At 37.6% G+C, this 25,286-nt stretch overlaps 1 protein-coding gene across 5 annotated transcripts in view; it reads right to left on the bottom strand.

The window, feature by feature from the left end:
• Positions 1-25,136, bottom strand: part of LOC134224844 (E3 ubiquitin-protein ligase SH3RF1) — a 102,068-nt gene extending 76,932 nt beyond the window's left edge. Inside the window, exons 1-2 of one of the 5 annotated variants that reach the window (XM_062704465.1) lie at positions 24,780-25,136; positions 11,841-12,578 (exon numbers count right to left, since the gene is read on the bottom strand). In XM_062704465.1, the coding sequence (XP_062560449.1) occupies positions 11,841-11,954 (114 nt within the window). In that variant the 5' untranslated portion in view covers positions 11,955-12,578; positions 24,780-25,136. The other 4 variants (XM_062704469.1, XM_062704467.1, XM_062704468.1 and 1 more) reach the window with 4 other exon arrangements.
• Positions 25,137-25,286: the final 150 nt, after the last annotated feature.

Genomic DNA, 25,286 nt, shown 5'->3' with positions numbered 1-25,286 from the left:
ATTTGACAAATCACCGACCCAGCCATCAACAAACGATCGTAACTTTCAACGCACCGGCTCCGGCGATGTGGGCAAATCTGGTGGACTGACTAATCAATCAAGACCACCGCCCACACGTAGCTATCAGGCTGTAAGCGCACATACGTCTTCAAACACACGACATCAGCGCGAATGGAAAAAAAATGACTAACTCAAGGAGGGCATAAACCTTCGGGGGTAGCGTGCAAGTGCGCCGTCCGTCTGTGGAAAGATTAATAACACGTTGCAGAAGGAAGATATAATCGCCCTATTGACCGCGTACACTAAATACTTTGTACGTTCCGCTGCTTGGTTAGTCGGTATGCAAAGGGTGCGACTTTGTGTTTCGTTTCTTTGACATGGTAGCGATACAGTAGCCGATGACCTACCCATAAGAAAGTTAGGGGTTATTTTGGATTATACATACTTTCAAACAAAAATTATACATGTGTAGGATACTACAGAGAAAGATATTAATTTTTCAACAAAATTGGATGCGTTTTAAACATTTTGATGATAGCAAAAAATATAGTTGCGGGAAATGGTAAAAAATGCATTATACTATTATTCGCGTTCCTTATATTTTATATTGTCCTCTGTCGTTCTCAAACAGCAGATTGATAGAATGTGAATTAAAAAACAAATAATGCGTTTCTCCCCCTTCCTATCGACTATTTACTACGGGCGGAAATCAAAGCGTATTTGGTGCTACCAAGACTTGGAAGGAGGTTGTTCTAACGTACGAAAGGTTGGAAGCTGCGCTTACTTTGCAAGATAGTTTCGGATACAAAATTTAATCCACTTTCGAATTACTACGATTCCAAATTTTTTTTTCTGATAAGGTGTCTAACATGTAGTTCTTATTCTACTTTTTGTTCCCCAAAAATAGAAATATTTAGGTATTGCCAATAACCATTTAGAAGCATTCTAAAATATGTTTCCCATGTGGAAAATCTTTTAGACTGACTTGTTTCGTGATACTGAAGTGATATCATCAATCAGATGGGTTTCAGTTTTTGTAGTAAATATTCGAACGATAATAGAGAGATCAATTGCTATGTCAATTGTAACTAGGTTGTCTATCATACGATTTTGCGATAGATAGCGCATTTTTCTTCTTTTATTTCGTCAGTTTGTTTCGACTTAAATTGCTGTTGTGTCGGAGGTAAATAAAAATAAACGGCTTGGGTTTAACTATCGAGTTCGCAGCAGCTGCTGCTTGTGGTTGCATGAAAAATGGATTGATGCATTGCAAGAAGACTTATAAATTGGCCCCAATAATGGTGTCGGCTGCCGAGAAACAATTTTGCGGTTCGATGACTGCGCGCTTATCTTTTGTCGTAATTTTTACACAAAGGTTTTATGAATTTATATTCGGCTACTTCCGTCGGTTTTTTGATCGACATGGCATTGCTCTGTGTCACACTCTCCTATCTAGTGTTAAAAAATATCTCAAAAATGGCATGGTATTGCTATTGCTAATACATAACTTTTTTCAAAGATTATTTATAACTAGCAGACCCGTCGAACTTCGTATCGCCCAAAATTAATTATTTAGCACAAACATTCATTTTGATTTAACAATTTAGGTTTTAATGTTTGCTATTCGTATTGGATTCCAATTGCTTGATTAGTTCTCGAGTTATGCAAAAATTAGTGTATTATTTGTATGGGAGCCAACCCTTCTTCTAGAGCGGGAAGGAGTCTCGAACCATCATAGAAACATTTCTTGTCTTTAAAAATCTCCACATGCCATATTTGATTCGATTTGCTTGATTAGTTCCTGAGTTATGTAGAAATATGTGTTTCATTTGTATGAGAGCCCCCCTTTCCAGATAGGGGAGGTGTCTTGAACCGTATTAAGAACTTTCCGTCGGTCCAGTAGTTTCCGAGTCTGTAAGAGTCAGACAGACAGAAATTCATTTTTATCTATATAGAAGATAGAAGATAGATTCAGGTTTTCTGAACGTTTGTCTTACAGATTCTTCTTCCAAATACAAAATGGATATTTCGCTCTCATGAAAATAAAACAAATGTTTCGGAATAAAATAACTTTCATGTTATTTGACACCAATTTGGCTCTAAGGCCGCTAATAAGAGCAATGATCTCTCAGATAAATTTATAGAAGCATTTGATCATTATATGCGCAAAAAAAACGAAGAACTGGAAAAAAAAACTTAAGGAGAGATTTATTAGCAAATTAACCCTATGACAATAAAATGGCATTTCCTAATACTGATTCTATCACACACAGAGACATTGACACAAAAAAGCGTAATCTTACAAGATTATCAATCTTTTATAAAAAGCAGATCGTCATACTCGAGCCCATGTATGCTCTGCTATGACGTGTTCGTTTTTATGCCCCTGAACGTGTCCTTCGAACGAAGCAACTGATACAGCTATCATTTAGGAACACTTTTTATGGAGCAAATGACCCAATCAACTCTATTTGCAGAGCATTTCGCTTTAATTTATCTACGGAAGTATTTCGACAACGTTTGCATACATCACGTATATTCAATTAATTGTTTAGTAAAAATTCAATTAAGTATAATACATTAATACCATGATGTCAGATGGATACAATAATAAATAAATAAATAAGTAGGTATCTGATTTGCTTAAAAAAATAAGAGAAGTTACTCTTAAAAAACAAAAGTTACTTTAGTGACATGAGCTCTAAAAATGTAAAATTGTGCGCTACCAAAAAGACATCAATCATGTTGCCGGAATCTGAAACAGTTTCGACTAAGAAGAAACTAAATTCGATTCATGTGCATCTTTCCACGTCCAAGAGAGGCTAGATAGGGGAGATATTAAAGATGTACTGTTACTGACTGAATAAGCTTGGCCTAGATATGATTCTTGAATACAATGCTTTGGAACGTCTTGTTGTTTCGTGTACCATGAAGCTCTGGCCATCCAGAAGATGCTCCCTGAAGAACCATTACTCGACCACGGCGCTACGCCAAACCAGACATGACGTCAAATACCCGGATGAGCAGCTGAAATACCTCAGATCTAAATTCCAAGCCCGTCCGTCCAAAAATCACGTAATCTAACAGTCGTTGAGTATATTGGTCTATGTCCTTCCCCTCACTAACTGTTTATGATACTGAATACTGATATAGTTTATAATAGTCGAAAAAAACCCAGGAAAATTGATTACGTAATAAGTGTACGACTACCCCTATGATTAGGGCCGAAAAACCAACAATGCAGAACCGAGAAAAAATAGGTTCAAGTTTTCTATGACTAATTTAATTCATTTATTGAAGTAGAAACTCATTTCATTGCCAAAACAATGTCAATGCTATACGTAAATTGTTATTTTATAACAGCAGATTAAGATTAATTGAAAAATCTTTCGAAATCTACAAAAATTCAGCTAAAACAAAAGTCGCGCCCTTTACTCGCATTACCGGCAACACGTCTGGTTTTTAAGCCGTTTGCTCAAAGCTAGTAACACCATCGGATTAGTTTACATTTGTTAGCCAGAGCAGTTCTGCTATGCGTAATATCGAAAACCTAGTAAGAACAGGGTGTCGACTCAAATTTGAGAATGAAATTCCCTGACTTTCCCTGACTTTCCAGACCATTTCTCGAAAAATTCCAGGTATAAAAAATGTGTATACAAATCTCTGCATGTTTGAATTCTGTCCATGTTCTAGGGTTACTGGAAGCCTTATCACTTCTAGAGGCAAAACATTAAGGATATGTAGAATTTAGTAGGTAATTCTGGTCGTTCACAAAGAATCGCAGAACTCCTGAAAGGTTTTCATAATTCACATATTTCCAAACATTGATTATAAACATTCTGGTGCCTTCATCCACCATTGGGAACTCTCATGCACCCTCTGGAGTCGAAATAGACCTCCAAGACTACTGACACGACTTTTATTGACACGACTTTTGAACTCTTCCAAACCATCGTGGGAGCTTCTAGAAATCCTTCTAAATCGTTAAAAAAAATCTTACGGGTTGGGTATTTTCGTGGACATCGAGAAACCTCCATTGGCTCAAAACAATACTTACAGAGTAAGAATTTTTATTCATTCTCTGTGGAGTTAATGGACTTCTAAAAATAGTCACGGACGTTGCAATCTTCCAGATAATCAGGAATTCAATCCCTCCAAGCTCACATAAATACATGCAGCACTTACAGTAAGCCCAGAAAATATTCTAATCATGCAATACTATATTTTGGTCTGAATACTCTCAGTTCGTTTAATATTTGCCGATTGTGGCCTTTGGCAATGGCCCCATGGAAAATATAAAAAATAGTCATTTTTGTGAAGAAGTGGCATAGCTAGGCTCTTATGCTAAGGGGAGCTACACCTACTCCTCCGTATATTTTATCGATTTTTAGTTTTTTGCCAAAAGTGAATCGATAGTCTTAGAATTACAACATTGTTTTATTTATAAAAAGATCAACTACTATCAACTATATGTCAGACAAGTATAACACCAATACGCAATGAAATTTTGAAAGGAACATCTATTGGAGTTTTTTCTCGTGGTAACATGTTTGAAGATTCATTGGCATATTTTTTGAATGAATCCTTTCACCAAGTCATTTCAATTTAAATTTAAGAAAAAAAACCATACAATCTACCAAGTTTTAGGACCAAATCTTTGGGAAAAAAATACTAAACATCCATCAAGGAACTCCAGAGATTAAACTGTTGAGCGAGCTCTTGGAAATCCTTTGGGATTTTTTTATATTTCAGGAGAATTCTGAAGTAATTTAGAAAATTTTCTGAAGGGAATAATTATCTTCACAAAAAATACTAAAGCATTTTCACTAAAGTAATTTCTGGAAAAAAAATCTCAAAGATCAACCAGAATATTTCCTGATAAAATTGTAAAATAAACATCAAAAACAGCGAATGTTAAACTGAAACATTATTATTGACAACAACATTTTCCTCCACTTGCGTCCAAGTATGGTTATGGAGTTTCGAGAAAACATTTTATTAAGACCACCGCCAACTACGTGCATGAGGTAGACCGTATGATGCTTTTATCCACTATCATTCTCTCTACATGACTAATAATTTGACCACCTAAGGACATGAGGATCGGCCAATGACTTTATAAGCCCATCATCAAATGGAAGTTTACGAAATGTTTTTAAAACCTAAAGAATCTTGTTTGGAGATGATGCCGATGCTGTGGAGTATTGTCAAAGGTCCACAAAGATAGTATTCGGCGTTTTCTTTCAACAAGCTTCTAAAAATATAATTGTTGGTTGTAGGTTGAACATTTTTGATGATTATTTGTGTATCGGTTCTGAACTATTTTCATCAAAAGGTAATATGATATATTAGAGTTGGCTACTAATCAGCAATTTAAATTTATCGAGATAGATCGCATTTTTTCCAATTTCCAACTTATTCGAGTCAGGTACGAGTCAGTGGAAACAAATTACTTAGTCGACTCGACTTAGTCGAGTCAAGTACGAGACACTGGAGACGACCTTACTGTTGCGGTCAAAATACGTATCTGTCAAAGGTACAATAAATCAGTGGAATTAAATGGAATTGTACAAACTCGTCTTATGACCAGTATTTGAACGAACTTTCAGAACTTCTTTTGTTTAATGGGAACATGACTTGGCGCTACTGAGGAAACTGCAAAAAAACAAAACGACCTCGACACAATATCACTCAAACTAAATAATCTAAAATATTGAAGGGGACTTTTTATTAAAAAAAATATTTGGATCAGGCTTCAACAGTGACCATTTGAAAAACGTAGCTTTGACACCTTTGGGGCTTTGGGGCCCTCCTTAGCCGTGCGGTAAGACGCGCGGCTACAAAGCAAGACCATGCTGAGGGTGGCTGGGTTCGATTCCCGGTGCCGGTCTGGGCAATTTTCGGATTGGAAATTGTCTCGACTTCCCTGGGCATAAAAGTATCATCGTGCTAGCCTCATGATATACGAATGCAAAAATGGTAACCTGGCTTAGAAACCTCGCAGTTAATAACTGTGGAAGTGCTTAATGAACACTAAGCTGCGAGGCAGCTCTGTCCCAGTGTGGGGATGTAATGCCAATAAGAAGAAGAAGAAGAAGAAGAAGAAGCTTTGACACCTGTATTATTGCTTAGTCAGTGAAACAAACTCGAATACCATGGTATGTATGGAATGGGCCCGGAGTAGACTTTTAGTCTAGAGACTGTCACCGGTCACAAGAAAAAGCTTTATAGCTTGATAGTGAAAGTCATTGTCGACTGTAACTTCCTCGGAGTATTGTTTATCGGCTATGCAGTCTGATGACCAGTTAAAACGCTAGATTAATTTTGCTCCGAAGTTTTGGTACCATTATTGGTCTTTTTTCAATGGATTAAAATAATTCAGCGTGTCCTTAGTTTAGCATTTTGCTCGAATTAAAAAAATCACTATAAATTTTCAATATTGGGTTTTGTGATTTTTTCCCTGACCTCAATCGAAATTCCCTGACTTTCCCTGACATTCCAGGTCCAAATTGAAATTCCCTGACTTTCCCTGACTTTCCAGGTTTTTCCAGGTAGTCGACACCCTGAAGAATTATAGACACTATAGGTTCCACAGACGAGCTGAGGCGAAGGCGAGTGTAGCCAAACGAACTGTCTGTTAGTGTAGCCAAACGAGCATGACGTCACGATTGCAATCCAAGCAACGGAGCGTGTGACGTCAAATTCACGTGGTACACTGTGAAAAAGTGGAAAAACACACTTAATCGAAATGACCCAACCGTTCCTGCGCTCGTCTATGGAACCTATAGTGTCTATTATAAGAATATACATTTTTAAAAAACTTGAAGCTAGTTTTTCTAAATGAACAATATAAAGGGAACGGCCTAAAAACCAAAGCAAACATTCCGCATGGTAGTTAAGGGCGCCAACAAAGGGCTTAAAACCACTATGGTGCAAATGGTTTATGAGCAGTGTTTGAATCCAAAGAAGAATGAGAAAATCTCTCACTTATTATGTCTGTATACACTCTCGATAGGTAGCATAGGGGTGGTGGGGGTAAATTGGACACCCTAAGAACTGCTGCTGATTATCAAGTGGCTATCAAGAATTTGTATTGTTCAATGCAGGTGTGTCGAAGCTTATCTTATTGGTTAACAAAGCCTGTTGTTAAAAAAAATTGGAAAAATATTTGAATATGTTATTTTGATCATTTAAAATTAGTCCAAAAAATTTCAATTTTATTTTGGGCGGGGTAAAATGGTCAGGCGGTGGGGTAAAGTGAACAATATTGTAAATTAAGCAAATAAGTCGATCAAAATATTTTAAACTAAATACATATTCTTAATAATAGTCTAAATGTTCCCTGAAAAGTATAAACCCTTCGTTTTATCACAGACAAACAGACGTACCGGGCTTGATCAAAATTATTTTTTTAAATATTCCATTGACCATTGCTCAGTGAAATATTACCAGGTTCCTTTGGTTTTGGCATGGTTCGGCAGGAAATTCATCTAGTTTTGAAAAAACGGGTGAAAAATCTTGTTTTGGCCGCAGGAGAAATTTTGGATTATTTTAGGGCAACTCAAAAATACTAGATTTTGTGCGCCTATATTATTCAAATGGATAGAATGTTGGCCCTTGTTATACTCTTTTACATAAATAAGAGCTTTTACTGAGTTGATTGATATATGGATATCACAGATCGGATGACAAACATCTGAGATATGGATGTTTCCATGAACGAGGTGCGTTGTATGGAAATATTCGCTCAGGAGTGAAGAAGTTGTACGACAATGTGTATGTGTAGCGTAAATGACCAGATCCCCCTTTTCTTCACCCCCTGATTGATGATCCTACTGTCAACCGAACCGATTAAGGTTGAAAATTGAGCTAGTTTGTCTCCATTTCTCTGTCAGAACATTGCTCACTTTACCCCCAGGCGACATGACCAATTTACCCCATAGCTACATGTTTTTCAAATAACACCTAAACTAAGAAAAACAATTAAAAAACTAACTTCCATCAACCAGTTCCGCTTCATAACAAGCAAAATGAACGATGTGAACGATATTTTGGTTTAAAACTACTAACTCAGAGTTTTCATGGCTTAAATGCAACAGTGCCGAAATTACATCAAACTAGCATTTTGCGAAAGCGCGCAGAATTTTGCTAAAATCTAGCTGCTAAATAGATATTTCATGGTTTGAAATAGCTCGGAGAGCATAAAATGTTGAATTTATGGTGTAGCATGGAAAATAATACGGTAAATTCATAAACAGGGGATAAACAAGCCGTTACCCACTTTACCCCGCCTGTTCACTTTACCCCCGCTACCCCTACCGTGAGAGACGCTTTTCGGTAGCTGTTACGATAATGAACTGATTCGGGGGCTACAACCAATGATAAATTTCTTTTAATAAGCCTCAATTGCGGGGGCACCGGTTCTGATGATGCATTTACACTTGTTTTACACAGCTGTGCGAAAAAAATATGGTCCCCAACATATAGTGAGCGAGAAAAAAAGTCGAGTCAATTACGAGACACTGAAGACGGCCTTACTGTTGAGGTCGAAATACGTATCTGTCAAGATACAATTAAGTGGTGGAATTCAATGGGATTGTACAAACTCGTCTTATGACAAGAGAAAAACGTGTTTTCTCAAACCCCCTCGGTGGGGGCCGCCTATCCGAATCAGTTTTTTTTCTTCCAACTTGTATACAAGTGCGATAGTTTGGTTTTCATGGCTTGTTATGATTCGAAGAGGTTTTTGCCTCTCTTGTATCGATGTTCGTTATCTATCGAGAGCGATTTCTGCAAATCCTGTTCATGAGACGTTCACTCAAAATAGCAATAATTGTGTTTCTTAAGAGATCAAGTACGGAGTTTTACCTATGATGAAGAATCATTTACAAAGCAACCGTTCAAGCTAGAAAATCAAAAATCATGGCTTTGGTTTATAAGCCGTAATCTTATGTTACGCGAGAAATAGACATCTCTACATTGAACTACGTACGAGCAAATCAATTTTTTTTACAAGAAAAACAATACGAAAGTTTTTTTTACCTTTTTTAACGTGTCATAAATTAAAGTGATTCAATTGAAAAAATGAGTTCCAATGCGAATTTGTATAGTAAATTTAATCTATTTTGAGGATCAGTAACGATTATTGTCATCAAAATTGGGAGCGAAATTTTTTTTCTTCACATTCCGAAAAGTCTGCGGATTTCAGTTGTGGGCACCCTTATTGGTTCGGTTGTGGGCACCTTCCTTTTAATGACAACTCGATCAATGCTGCCGTATCTGTCCCCAAACATAATTGATGGCAATAATGAGTTTAATTACACACTTAACTCAATTCACCGTATTCGGTAAATTTTACCGAAATCTCAACAGCTGAACTGTTCGGTAATTATTTTCAAGATTTTCTGTAATTTTTTCCATTCTTCAACTGTCAAAATCACCGAAAATCAGTAAAATTATTTACCGAACAGTTCTGCTGTTGAGATTTCGGTAAAATTTTACCGAATTCGGCGATTTATTTAAATTGGATTTATATTGGATTTGGATCTGATTTGAATTGGATTTAGATTAGTTTTGGATCTGATTAGAATTGGACTTTTATTGGATTTAGATTGGAGTTGGATTCGATTTGATTGGCTTTGGATTTGATTTGGATTATATTTAGATCAGATTTGTACTGGATTTCAATTAGATTTGGACTGGAATTGGATTGGATTTAGATTTCACTTGGATATAAGATTTAAATATAATTTGGATTGGATTTTAGATTGAATTGGATTTGGATTGAAATTGGATTGAATTTTAAGATTGGATTCGGATTGGATTTGGATTAAATTTCAGTTGGATTTGGATTCGGATTGGAAAGGATTTGGATTAGATTTAAATTTAATTTGGAATTTAATTGGATTGCATTAGGATTTGTATTGGATTCAGATTAGATTTGGATTAAATTGAAATCGGATTTGTATTGGATTTGAATCTGGTTTGGATTAGAATTGGGCTAGAAATGGTTTTGGGTTGGGTTTGGATCTAAATTGATTTGGATTGGATTGTAATGGACTTCGCTGTATTTTCCAAAATATCAGCAACTTTTCATTCTTTTTCGGAGTATCCACCTAAGTTCAGTATTTATATGTTCACCTTTTTCTGATAAAAAGAAGGCCTTCGACCTTGTAAAATTTGTTGTTCTCTAGTTATTTATTCATTACTAAGCTCGAAAAGCTGGTATAGATTTTTGGGGCAAAATAGGGACTAAAGTATAAAGCCAGGCTTGTCTTTCGCGACCCCTCAATGATCAGCCTGCCTGTGGGTCACGACCCACAGTTTGGGAAACCATGGTCTAGACCATTGTAAGAGAGTAGCATAGCTTCCTTCTGTTACCACAGATAATGGTTTGAGATAAATCACTACTCCCTCAATACATGAAAGCATTTTCCAACAGTCGAGATCAGTCCTAGCCAGGTCCTCGCGAATGCTGAGGAAGGGTAAGGATGGCTCGTTGTACACCTACTTATAAAAGTTGCAGATCTACGGCCTCTTAGAAGCCACGGGAAGTTTTGGATTTTTTGTGTGAATAGTATAACAGCAGGAAATTCACGGCACTTTCAAAGACTGTCATTTTTTTTAGTTTTTAACTGATTCTCCTGATTTTTGGTTGTTTGGTAAAAATCGCCGAGATCTGTCCCCTAGGTGCAAATTTACTTGAAAAATCTTGTAAATAAGCGCTGCATTGAACTTTTATTAAAAAAAACTTACGTTGTCTGTGCTCTGGGGTCATATTGACCCCAAATTGAAATCGTTATATTTTTTTTATTGTTTGGCCAATTTCGGATTTTTTGGGCTGTTGTTTCATGTTTGCCAAAAATACTACGCACAAAAATACATTAGATCTCACATGGAACAATATACTCAAATATAACTGCTCTCTAGCGCCGCCTCTTGGAAAAACTGCTCGTTACACTGAGCACCGCTTTCTAGTCTAGGACATCCTGAACAATTTTGCCGAATACAATTTAGGTATAGGTACGAAGGATCTCAAGCTAGAGCAGTATTTCACCCCTGTAAAAATATTGCAAGCACATTTGTAAAATTATTTTTCTTCCGTCACAAAACAGTCCATTCCCACCAGATAAACTTAGCCAAAGACATAGTTTTTACAAATTTCAAATTTGTGCGATAGTAATATTTACAATGCAGAAAATTCCATTTATAGCAATATCTTGGGTTATTCTAAAAAAATCACTGTTTTTGTACCCTTTTTCACGAAAACCCCTCCCTGCAAGGTACAAAAAAATCAAACTTGGCCGAACATTAAAAAAGTTATAGCATTTTCAATTTGGGGTCAATATGATCCTAGAGCACAGACAACGTAAGATTTTTAGCACAGACAGACGGTTATAAACATGGAGTTTATTTTATTTTAATTTAATTTATTATGATTCCGCTGACTGCTAAAATAATTTGTAGAAGAAAGTGCACTCTTCGCTATAGTCAGCTGATAATAACTGTAACTCCTTCTCACAATTGAAGACGAATTTGTCAACACAATAATTTGCTTAAATAATCCAATAATTGATTTAACATTCACATAAGATGCGCTTGAAAAAATTAAACCAAAATGAAACTTGTTAGAATGATTTGATTCACATATCAAAAAGACGTTGTAAACAGCAATGTATAACTGAATCTTGCTCTATTGTAGCTGTATTTCACATTTTCCATTTAGATATGTGCATGCCACAAGATCTAAACAAGCCCAACACTTACTCATCACATGCAACCAAACAAAAACCATACAATTCTCCGACCTAAATGCATTTGACGCAAATTGTCACACTTACCTCTAAACATTTCCTGCAGAATGTGTGTTGACAGGGCAGCACTTTGGAGGAGGTATCCAGTCGTTCTAAACATACGGAGCACTCCAGCAGATCGTTCAGCAAACGCTCATCCATTTTGTTATCCTATGCATATACACTTTTCAATCCTCTTTTGAAGGATATATCTCACGCTTAGCAGAGAAAAAATAAAACGCTCTTCGCAATCAACGTCACAGGCAATTTTCTTGCTTGCCTTCTGACTTCTATTCTTCGTTTCAACTTATTGCACAATATTTCATGATTTCACTTCATCGCCATATCACTATAACCACAATAACTCAGCACTGGGAATCGCATTCCCAGGGAACCCTCCGGGGAGGAACACAATTGCCCCCGCACAGACCAATTTTTCACCAACACACCATCCATGCGCTCCGAAAACCTGTTGTAAAGCGAGCTCCACACACCAGATTCTGGGTCTTCTTTCACTTCCCTTTCGCGTCCATTAACGTCGTATGGGCGAATGGCCTCCGGGTTGCGGAGCGCAAGAAAGCACTAATTTATTTCCAATCTTACAAAATTCGGGGCTACATTTATAAAAGGCTTCCTCTTCTCCACCGCTCGCTACTGGCTGGGCGCCTTCTCTCTGCTATGACGGGAATGTCCTTCCCCCTTCTCCGATGGTGTTGCCAGCAGGGCCCCCACCCCACCACTCATTCACTGCCCATCATCGGCATGCATCATACTGCTCCGCACTGGCTGTTTATGATATATGTATAGTGAAAAAAGGAAACTCAATATGCTGGTAAACTTCTTTCCCTGCTCTTGCATATTCCAAGTGTATCATGTGAAAAGTGTGTATGGGATTCTCAATGCGATTAGGCAGTAGTTTACGATTTAAATCAGTGATCCCCGTGATCCGGCATTTTTTTTCGATAAATTATACAAAATAGTCGAAATATGATGCTTTAAAACCCATTTAATAAGTAGTCATAAATAGAAATAAAATTTTCTTATATTAACGTATCCATTTATGCAAAAAGCCATTTTTATCAATAATGATTTTTATAAAAATAGTAATATCCCGATTTTATCCAGGAATTTCCGCGAAAGTTCTCCAGTGGAGAGATTCAGCTTCCACACTGATTGTCTTCCTCTACATACGAGAGTTTGGCAGAAGGAAGGTCGTAAGATTTATACCATCGCAAATATTGCCCTCCGTTCGCTTTCAAATCCATTTCTATAAAACATTCACTTCTATAATTCATTCCATAAAACATTCTATCAAATCTATACTTTCGCCTCTAATTCTATCATGAACATGTTACATCTAAGTTTGGAAGATGATATAACAATTCCCATATCATTGAAAAAACTTTACACATATGTGTACCAAATTGTAAATAGGACTAATAAAATCGCAGTCAGTTTTACAACCTTTTTAGATGGCCCTATTCAATAGTAGAAGTACTGAGGCTTAGTAAACAATTAAACAGTCAAAACTATTTCAATAAGCACCGCTTTTTAAATGATATGATGGATTTGGCATGTTTTGTTCCTTTATTTTCAGTGGAATTTTTGTTTATCGGGCAGAAATTCCTTCGGGAATAATTTACATAAACTCGTGCCCGCAATTAGGGCAGAGAGTCCTCCTTAAATTCTTGTGAGAAGTTTCTCATTCATGCAGAAATTTTGAAAACTTTTTTAAAGAAAATATATCCGCATTTTTAGGCAGGAGTTCCTGTACCGTTTTCACAAATGAAAATCTGAGAATATCTGCGAAAATTACTGCGATTTATTCCTGTGGAGTATCTTTCCGAATGAATTGTTTGCAGAAATTTGTCTGCTTTTCGAACTGCTGCAGAAGTCGTTCCAAAATTCCCAGGTAACTGTATGCATTAAAACTAGTCGTCAAGGATGTTAACGATCATTCAGTAATTTGCATTCGATCATTTAGTAGTTTGTCTATAACAGCTGAATTTCAAAATATGTTGTATGGTGGACTTCTAGCGCGAAGGTTTTTCTACAACTCTGCCTAATGGTTCGTTGATTGAATTCCACTAGTAACGGAGTTATAGCTATAGTTTCAGTAACTTAGACTAAATGATAACAAAATTCCAATCATTTAGTCTAAGTTACTGCAACTAGCGCTCTAACTCCGTTATTAGTTGAATTCTAATAACGAACCATTAGGCAAAGTTGTAGAAAAACCTTCGCACTAGAAGTCCACCATACAACATATTTTGAAATTCAGCTTCTGGAATGTGTGTTTGACAAACTACTAAATGATCGAACACAAAATACTGAATGATCGTTAACATCCTTGCTAGTCGTACATGCGACTATAATGGCGAAGTAAAGTGCTAATGGGTACCTGGGTTGTCTACATTATTCTTGTAAATGTTTCCCAGGGAGTTTGAGCGGAAATTCATACGAGAGTTTATCAAGTAAATTCTTCAAAAACAATCTGCGGAAAATCTTCAGAGACTACATGCGGAAATATCCATGAATTCCTGCGAAAATTACTTTGGAAATGCCTGCAGAAATCGGTTGATGACTTTCGGCAGAAAAACTCCCGGTAATTCTTTCGTTAGATTCAAGAGCAGGGTGTGTACTTGAAATCTGGGAAAAAATTCCCTGAGTTTTCCAGGTTCTAAAATCATATGCAAAAATCGGTCTCAGCAAGTCAGAATATATGCGGGTATATGTATCTTACTTCCATCTTTATAATACTTGTTTGAATACAGAAAACTAATTGTTTTCGACTCGAACTCGAAGGGATTATTTCCACTACTTTAAGGTAAAACTGTCCACAATCCATAAACAAATTACCTTGCCTTTTCAGAGGCATCAATCTCAACAAAGAAGCAAAGAATACCTGTTATCTTGCTGCGTCGCAGCAAGCGTGGAATAAAAAGATGACAGCTACTCGTTGCTTCAATTTTGAAAGTGGTGCTTTTGAAAACGCGAGGTGAAATAAAATTGGATTCCGAAAAGTTCGTCCTTAAGCTCTTGCTCGATTCACTTAACATCCGAACACAAAATATCAGCTTTATCTCCGAATTGCTCCATTAAAAGAAAACATTTGAGTAGTCAAATTGAAGGTTTTTTGTTTCTTTGTTCACTTTCAGGAGCAAATGTTAAGAAGAATAAAGATTCGGGAGGATATACTCCATGATTAGTTCCTTTTCGAAACGCTCCATTACAGGGGCACTGGTGCTGATGATGCATTTTAACTTGTTTTACACAGGCTTTGCGAAGAAACCTGTCCCTAACAAATAAGCAAATGAGCTTGTCTATACGGACTGCTTCTCGAATTCTGTTTTTATGGCACTTGTATCAGGTCGTGATGAGCTGGAAATAATATTCTATGATGAAAATGCTGTTTCACATGATGATTGTTGACACTGAAATTAGTGCATTGAAAGTTAATATCATTGAAATGTTTTATCTAAGTTAAAATAACAACAACATTGAAATTTGCTTTGAATGTATTTCCAAAATAATTCCCAGATTTCACTGAAATTTACCTGAGGATTCCAGGTTTTTCCATGTTGAACGAAATCCCCTGAGTATTTCGGTTTCCCAGTTTTTTCCAGAAAGAAGACACCCTAAAGACGCTTTAGAAATGTTTGATGAAATCACAACGTGAATTCTTGCAAAAAATATCTGTGAATCCTTGCAAAAAATCGTCAGGGATTACATGCGAAAATACTTCTATGAAATCCTGTGGAAATTGTTTTGAAAATGTCTGCATACTATTGTGTATTCTTGAATACCTTCCGGTTTTTTTTTTAGTAAGTTCGAGACGGTGTTGTTTCACAGTAATTCCTGCGATCACTGCTGCTTTGTTCCTAAATGCTGCAGGAAGGCTCCGCGGCGTTAAGCATAATGAACGTTTGGCATAATTATGTCGTTTTAAGCATATCGTCCGTTATTGCTAATGTCCATAATGCTTAAAACGTATTTATGCCTATCGTCCTTATGCCTAACGGGGGCCATCCTTAGCCGTGCGGTAAGACGCGCGGCTACAAAGCAAGACCATGCTGAGGGTGGCTGGATTCAATTCCCGGTACCGGTTCAGGCAATTTTCGAATTGTAAATTGTCTCAACTTCTCTGGGCATAAAAGTAATCATCGTGTTTAGCCTCATTATATACGAATGCAAAAATGGTAACTTGGCTTAGAAACCTAGCAGTTAACAACTGTGGAAGCTGCGAGGCGGCTCTGTCCGAGCGTGGGGATGTAATGCCAATAAGAAGGAAGAAGAAGAAGCCTTATGCCTAACGGGGTATTGGCAATCATTGTGGAAAAAAATCCTCAGGAACTTGTCATAAGACGAGTTTGAACTATTCCATTTAATACCACTACTTTATTGTACCTTTGACAGATACGTATTTCGACCTCAACAGTAAGGGCGTCTTCAGTGTCTCGTACTTGACTCGACATCCTTAGGAATTTTCTTTGAAATTATTCTGTGAGTATTCTTGTGAAAATACCATCGGACTTATTGCAAAGAAATTGACAATAAATCCTTCTGAATACTGCGGGTTTTTAGAAACACCTGTTGAAAGTCACCTCTAATTTTTGAACAAACCAAAGCTTGATGCGTTCTAGATGAATGCAGAAATTGTATGCAGATGACAGCCGTTTCAGGGGGCTGGTAATTTCTTGTAGAAAAGGCTTAGGGGTCTTTCACAAATTACGTAATGCTAAATTTGATGCTTTTGGACCCACACCCGCCTGACCCCCTCCCTCCCACTACAGCGTTTCGTATTTTGTGAAAGGCCCTTGCAAAATTCTTGACAAGTATTCATAAATAATTCATAATAAACCACAGGCTATGAAAGTTATTTCATAAAATCATTTATGTTTGCGGTATTATTCACAATCCTTAGCTGTGAATTCAAGTGATATCGACTCGGACAATGGGCTGTTATAAGACCAGCGTTAGTACTTAGATCGTTTCTAGAAAATCTACAATTTTGCGAGTCCTAAATACGTTGGGTTTAATAAATGTTCCCAGGATTTGAGTTCCATCCATAAGAGCATATGCAGATACACCACAAAATGGTTCCGGATCTATAAATTGTCGAGACGAACCAAGTATTAGCAGCATATTATTTACAATAACAAAAAGAACGACTAATATTTTAATTTTTTTTGGCTTGGCGGAATCGGATCAATACTGTACTAGTTCTTATTCACAATTTTTGTGAGATACTTATGCAGATATTGCATCAAAATGCTGAAATCTGATTCTTTATTTTTTCTCTAGTGTTTCAGCGATATAGTTCTGAAAAGGGTTAAACTACGTAAGGACTTAGGAGCCTGAGATAAATTCCGTGTTCTAACGCTACATACAAATAAAAACTAATTTGTATAAAAGAAATATTGCTTCAATAAAAAGGGAGTGAAAACTGCGAAAAATCCTCTAACCTATAGATGTCATTTGATAGCTTTTGGAATTGATTCAGAGTTCGTTATCTCATTTATTCCATCTGGTGGCATATTTTGGTTAGAGTGTCAATAATAAGAAGATTCACAACAATAAATGTGCTCAACAGGAGAATATTGGGCCAAAGTTTGAGCTATATACCCTTCATCAGTCAAATGGGTAAGACGTTAGCTAAAGGATGATGTAACATCTCTTCAGTAGTCCCACTTCCGGATTCTTTTTTGAACATTTTTCAAAACATACTTCAGGAGATCGTTCATTTTTCAAAGATTTTTCAAAGAAGTTCTGTCATAAATTTCTTCAGAATCTCTTCCTAAAAAAGTCAAGTAATTTTGCACGAAAACCTTTTTATTTATTTTTTCTTGGAAGTTTATTTACAAGACTCGAGTATTGCCAGTTGGTAACATACAGTACAGCGCTAAAATAATTCTGTCTTTCATATGTAGGGAGGGGGTCTCCAGTAGCCTTGCGAGCAAAGGCGTAGGATTGCCAAACCAGAGATGCCCATAGTCTGATCTGGACAATTTTCAATAGGAAACAATGGGACAGGATTCTGCGTCGAATGCAACGTGTTGCAAGCAAATCGGTTTAGGATAAGTGCCTGAAAAATCAGTGACACTTTTTCCACATTTTTTTTGGGTGGGTGCGCACAGACATACACACACACATAAACACACAACCTGCTGAAGAAAAAAAAAGAAGTAGGAAGTGCTTCGGGTATGTAGGGCACCGCTAGTGCGGTCGTCATCCACCACTGGAACTGTCGCACCACGTCTGCAACCCGAAGACGAAGTCGGCGCAATGCGCGAAAGCGTCCCCTGCGATAGCCGCCTGGTATTCGGAAGTTTCCTTCACCGGAACTGGTGGACCACCCTCGACGCCGAAGGAAGTCAGGAGGACTCGAGTCAGGAAGTTTGTGGCACGACCGCCTAGGGACCGAGACAACGTAGCAGTGGATCTCAGCAAGCTAGTCGGCGAACTAGCCTAAGCTAGGGGCCGGAATTTTAGAAGAAGTGCATGAGCACAGCCCCCTCCCCAAGTAGTCGCAGCATCCCGTGGTCCCGGGGGCTCGAGGCAAGGAGGATAAGGGACACGGTTTATCCGGGAGGGACATTTTTAGCAGGTCGGCAGGAGCCCATCCCTGTTCGCCTTCGAGCATAGTGTGGATGCTCAGGTGTCTGTCGCGCAGATGCACAACGGAAATTCCTTTTTGCCTTTCTCGTATACTAAGTATACGTAAAGGCTATATGATCGCTCCAAAAACAAACTTTTTATAGAAGATCCGAAGACCCATATTATACCGATATATACCGATCGATTCAGTTCGACGAATTGAGGTGATGTCTGTGTGTATGTGTGTGTGTGTGTCTGTGCGCACCCACGTACCAAAATGTACCAAAGTGTCATTTATTTTTCGGGCACTTATCCTCAACCGATTTGCTCGCAACAAGTTGCATTCAACGCAAACTTCTATCTCATTGTTTCCTATTGAAAATTTGCTGGATCGGACTATGGGCTTGGCAGTTATGGCCAAAATACTTTTTTCACGGAATAATCGCGTAAAAAAAAATCACCCGTTTTTCGGGCACTTATCCTCATCCGATTTGCTCGCATGAAGTTGCATTCAACGCAGAATCCTGTCTCATTTTTTCCTATTGAAAATTGGCCAGATTGGACTATGGAGTTATGGCTAAAAAACTATTTTTTAAATCTTGGCATTTTAATTGGAAATCTAGATTTGAATAACTGTAACAGGCCCTTCCGTAGTATAGTAAAAAATGAAAAGATGCAAAGCAGACCAAGCTGAAGATAGCTGGATTCAATTCCGAATTTGGGCTTGTAAATTTTCTTACGCCGAAAAAAGTCGAAGTAGCGTCTAACGTGACGTTTTTCGCACATATGCCCGGCGTAAAACCGAATCTTGCAAGCATTCTTTTGTGAATTGAGAAATTTATTCGGTGTGAAAATACGTATCATAATTATATCCTCCAAGGCTTCCTCCGGAAGCTCATCCAGGAATTCCTCCAGATCTGCGTCCAGGAGTTCCTCCGGAAGTTCCTCTAGGAATTCCAACGTAAATTCTTCCGTCGGGAGGTCCTCCAAGAATTTCTCCGGAAATTCCTCCAGGAACTCCTCCGGAAGTTCCTACAGGAATTGCTCCGGAAGTTTCTTCAGGAATTCCTCTGGAAGTTCCTACAGGAATTCTTCCGAAAGTTCTTACAAGAATTCCTCCGGAAGTTCCTACAAGAATTCCTCCGGAAGTTCTTACAGAAGTTCCTCCGGAGATTGCTACAGGAATTCCTCCGGAAGTTGCTACTGGAATTCCTCCGGAAGTTTCCCCAGGATTTCCTCCGGAAACTCCTCCAGAAATGCCTCCGGAGACTCATCCAGGAATTCCAACGTAAATTCTTCCTCCGGGAGGTCCTCCAAGAATTTCTCCGGAAATTCCACAGGAATTCCTCCGGAAGTTCCTACAGGAGTTCCTCCGGAAGTTCCTACAGGAGTTCCTCCGGAAGTTCCTACAGGGATTCTTCCGGAAGTTCCTACATAATATTTAGAGTAGAGTGGGGCAAGAGTACGCACTTAGTTTTCAATCGATCATGTGACCCTTATGAAGCAAGCTTCTGCATATCAAATTAGTGTCGATGATTCATATACCCTTTCTTTATGTTACCCAGTGGAAAAAAATTGAATTTATTGAGATTCGTTTTGGTAGAACCCTTATTGCAAGACAAGTGAAAAACGCACACTTACCCCACCGGTGGGGTAAGAGTACGCATTTATCCAATTATGTGCTTTAAGTATATATTAACACAAATAAGAGTTAATAACATTTAATTGATGTTTAATGATCATATATTAGGGAATGTTTAAAGATTACGTAACTCTTAAAGGGGGAGGGGGTCCTAAAAATGTGCACTTTCATACAAAAAACCATTGTTTTTTATATATACAAAAAACTACAAAGGTAAAAATATATATCAGGTTTCGCGTGGCATTTTCCTTAAAGAAAGTCTACCAATCACGTAACGTAAAATTTGGCTATTTCATCACCTTCGCCCCCCCCCCCCGCTATCTTACACTATTTGTATGAATCCTCTAAAAATTATATGGATCGTCACACATCTCACAACCCCTCCCAGCTAAACGTTGCGTAATTTATGAATGTTTCTTTTGATTAAATGAAATTATCATTTAGATGAAATTGTGTTTTCGTATTATGTTTAGGTGTACAACAAGTCCTAATACAATTTCATTATTTCGCTTCAGTGCTTTGTTCGCTAAGTCCTTTCTAACACCGAATTACTTCAACTTATCCTAAAAACTTGTTATTCTTGTTATTCTTGTTATACTCAACGTATCCCCGGGCCGTGGCCAATCTACGTTGTATGACATTAGGCAATACGTTTACACTGCTGGCTTAAATTTTCAACGTGACGATTAATTTATAGAACTCATGAAATCAATGTGAACTCGACTCGTGGAAAACTTATTCCAGGTTATCCGAGGCTTGTGATAGACCCTTTATCACAACGGACCTTTCCATCCACTGACTGGTAGGCTCGAGTGTCCCGTCCTCTGCTTCAGACCCATAAGGGGTCCGAAACAGTTCAGTTTCAGGGTAGTAAAATTGTGAGATAATAGAAGATAGAGGAGGAGAGTATGGAGCGACTTGTTGACCGCTTCCGGCTCTAGCGACTGCTATGGAACGTTTTTATTAGAGAAATGTTTGTAGAGATAGAAACGGTTGTGTGTATGTTCATAATAGACAGTGTTTAGATGTTTAGACAGTTCGGGATCGCTACGATAGAGTTTATTATAGCTTAGATGATTTATACTTATGGTAAAAGGGAAATGATTGAAATTCGTTTTCTGGTGATTGTCGCTTCTTGTATGTAGATTCGTATGTAGATTGATAAGATAGAGGTACGTGCAGTTTGGGATTAGTGTGATCACGTTGGTTTAAGTTTGGAAACATAAAATAGAAAAGGAGGGAGCAGAAGGGGTGGGGGAACAAATACCTAACCATTTGACGCAGAAAGATTAAAATAATTAAACTGAATTAAAATAAATCAATTAAATTTTACAATTTTGTTCGAACTTGAGTTAAAAATGTGTTCCAAGCGTGCCCAATGAATTAAGTACATTACGAGTACTGATAACCTATGCTACTAAATAAAGCTCGTGATTAAAAAATAGAGGTTGGCTCATCAAAATATAACATTATTCTAGATATTCTCTTAAGTATGAAAACTGAATCCTAACTATCCCGAAACTGCTTTCACCATGCTGCCGCCCAGAGCACAGCCGCCTCTGCCACTCGTATGCAATGTCCCTCCCACCGCCTTGACAGCCTCCAGAAGTATCTACCAAAATATTTAAGAACTAGAATGAATTATTAACATGTCCCGCCATTACATAAAATGATTTGTTCAAGCAAAGGCGTCATAGATGCGGGAACGACATCGCCATAAACGACACGAGACAACCATGCCCCACACGACAGTGCAACATTGCACCGAATCCTAAACTTTTCTATGCAACGCAGAGTTTTACCCTCTCTTGCGTTATGTGATGTTGAAAATAAGCTCCTAATCATTTGATGGCAAAATAAAAATAAAATAAAATAATCAAACAAAATTAAAATATTCTAGCTAAATTTTACTATTTTGGTCGAGCAAGGGTCAGCCGCCTGACACCCGCGTTAAAAAAATATGTTCCATGCGTGCCCCCACATAAAATAATAACGCGTGCTAATCACTAATGATACTAAAAGATTTAAATGGAATTAGGTATTGTTCCCGCTTATCATTTTAGCACCGCCAGGGGGAACTTGGCCGATACCCACTGCACTTTTCTTTCCCTTGGCACAAACAATTAACCATCATTTGTGATATTTAAACGGAATATTACTGGGAATTCTGAAAAGGCAGACAATCAATGCAGTTAGATTGCCAGGTAATACGTGCACATCGTAGCACTGGTGATGCATCACAATCGTATATATACAGGAGTATATGCACTATATGATGACATTGACCGGAAGATTAGATAAGCATTTCCCCCCTTCAACTTATCCTAAAAACTTGTGATAATTTCGAATTCGGTTCCTTTTTTCTTAGTTGTGGATCTTTACGCTTTGGAAGAAGTCTTATTTCGGCCGGAGATACGGGTTTGACATCAGAACTTGAAGATTCATATGCGTACTCTTGCCCCACCCGTTCCTGCGTACTTTTACCCCACAGTCCCAAAAATTATTCAAGTAATGGTTTTGACTTCTTGGAAAACCAACCGGATTGGTGTTCTGTACCATAAAGTACTCTATACAATAGGTTATCGAAATGGTATAATGTTCACCTGATTGAACGTATATATGGCAATGAAATACTAGCTGCGGAAATCCAATTATTTTTAGAAAATGACCAAAAAGTTATCTAACTCCATATCTCCCTTGTTGTTTATTCAAATCGTTTACAATTACACATGATAATAGTTGGCCAGAAAACCTTTCAAACTGATGCAGTGCTGCTAGTTTATCTTTTATTATTACTTCAAAAAATCGAAAACGTACTCTTACCCCACGCGCACTCTTGCCCCACTCTACTCTACTCTAGAAACCCCGAGACGTCCTGTAACTCTCTGCATTTCCTCCAGAAACACAACCAAAAACACCTCATAAATTATTTCGCAAACTCTACAGAAATTATCACGAGGGCTCTACAGATTTTTTTTTTCTGAATTCCTTCTGAAATTCACATGGAATTCCACTAAATCCACCTCCCGGAATTTTTTCCTGAAAATTGCCCAGGAATTCTTGAAGAACTTCTTATGAAAATAAATTGCGAAACCTAGATCTAGAAAATCTTACGCGCATTCTTCTGAGAATTCTTCAAGAAATTTGTTTCAAGAACTCCTTCACAAATTCCTTCAAGAATCTCCCAGGAAGTTCCCGCGGTAACTTCTCCAAAATGTCTCCTCTATTATATTAAGAATTATAAGGAAAAAAATCCCGCTTTTTCTTCATACTTCTTAAAAAAAATCTTCAAGCATTCTCTCAAAAATACCTACAAGAATATCCGCAAAAATTCCTTCAAGAAATCTTACAGAAATATCTATATATGTTCTCCCGGAAATTTCTTTAGAGAATTCTCCAAGGAACTGCTCCAACTGGGAACTAGGAATATCCAAAAGAATTCATAGATAGTTTTGATGATCAATTATATAAATTCTTCAATAAATTTCGTGTGGATTTCCCAATGGGCTTACAGTATAAATTTTCGAACAAATTCCTAAAAGAAAAATTGTGGAAATTCTAGAATTAGAATTTTAAAAAAGTCCAATACGAGTTTCCAAACAAAATTTTTAAATGAAGTTTCAAAATATTATTCCTGAAGAACAATTCCCTTATTTTCTGAATAATTTAATGTCAGGTGCATTTTGTTTGAACAAATTTTGTTTTGTTTGACCGAGCATACTTTGAACAACAAGGGATCTAATTATTCCTTAAAAAACAATTAAGACTGAATTAGCTAATTTTTTAGCTGAAAGTATTTCCGTTAGGAGCTAGATAAATCTTGACTTAACAGTAAAAATGCCATCGGCGTGGTAAAAAATATTCGGCACGTGGTCAATTTTTATACGGCGGCGCGCCGATTCATTTTTTACGGCGGCGTGAGAAAATCGTCGGCGTGGCGGCGCACAGGTCTAGAAAAAACACAATATTCTATGATATGCAACGAATGTTTAGAAATTTGAGCATAATTAGTTATAGAAAACCTTACTGACAATAATATATAGAACAAAACTTGAAAAAGCCGTCATGTCCCCTACCTAGATTAAAAATTGGCGATTAGCTAAGGATTTAAATGCATATAATTAAAAATAATTAAAACGTTTCATAATATTTTTGTGCCCATATTCAAGGGACATTCATTGAAAGCAGTAACATAACTTAGAAGTAGATTGATAATCTAAAGTTAAACAGGTAGGGGAAAAGACGGCTTTGGCAGGTTTTGTTCTATTATTGTCAGGGGGGTTTTTGTGGACCAAATTTTATGAAATTTGGTTACAATATTCTTTGATACGCAAAGAATGTTTAAGCCAAATTTGAATATAATCAGTCATAAAAAACCCCCCCGACAATAATAGAACAAAACCTGCCAAAGCCGTCATTCCCCCTATGTTGCGTGTTGTTAATTAGTTTTAAACTAAAAATGTTGTTATAATTATTATCATGACATTAAAGACAAATATCATGAAATTGATTATTCGTGGTGATCTGCAAAAATAGTTTGCTGCCATACATTTCGATACATCACTCTTTTTCACATGACACACTAGTTCTTCGAATTTGCACCAGCAGCAGTCTCTTTAGGATATACAACGGAGAACCAGCCAGCCATCCAGCGCCATCAGGAGAAAAAATGCAAACGACGATAAAGAAAAAGAACACTTTTTTGCTCCTTCCCACGAACGGAGACGGCTGCTTAAGTGTTGACCGACCCCCAACTGGTTTTCACATGGGGCTACGTCCGAGCCCCTGATGGCACACAGCTCCTTCTGGATTTTGAACACTCGACTCGCACCGACAACACCACTCACGAATTGAATCGAAACGTTACCCACCTAACTACAATAATTATTATTATCGAATAGAAAATTTGTGTATAATTACGGCCGAATTTTCATTAATGGAATTCCAGAACGGACTGGAAGAAAGGTACTGGGCAGGTATGTGTAAGCAGTAATAAAAAAAAGTGCTCCAATGAGTGAGGCAACCGACGAACGACTACAGCGCGAAAAAACGATATTCGATCTTGCCTGGTCGAGAAGGCATTCTTGACTAGCTCAGCTTATAGGCAGTGTTGTTGGAGCAGCGAGCAGACTCCTGACCGACCGCTGAACACTGCGGCCTGGTTACTGTTAACTCGAGCTGGTGTGAGTGTCAAGATTGGAGATGCAAGATAAACAACACACAACCTTTGCGTGCATAGTACGCTATTTACCGCT

The sequence above is a fragment of the Armigeres subalbatus genome, chromosome 3, assembly GCF_024139115.2.
Source record: "Armigeres subalbatus isolate Guangzhou_Male chromosome 3, GZ_Asu_2, whole genome shotgun sequence".
Taxonomy (NCBI): Eukaryota; Metazoa; Arthropoda; class Insecta; order Diptera; family Culicidae; genus Armigeres; species Armigeres subalbatus.
This window is presented reverse-complemented; position numbering and strand designations above follow the sequence as displayed.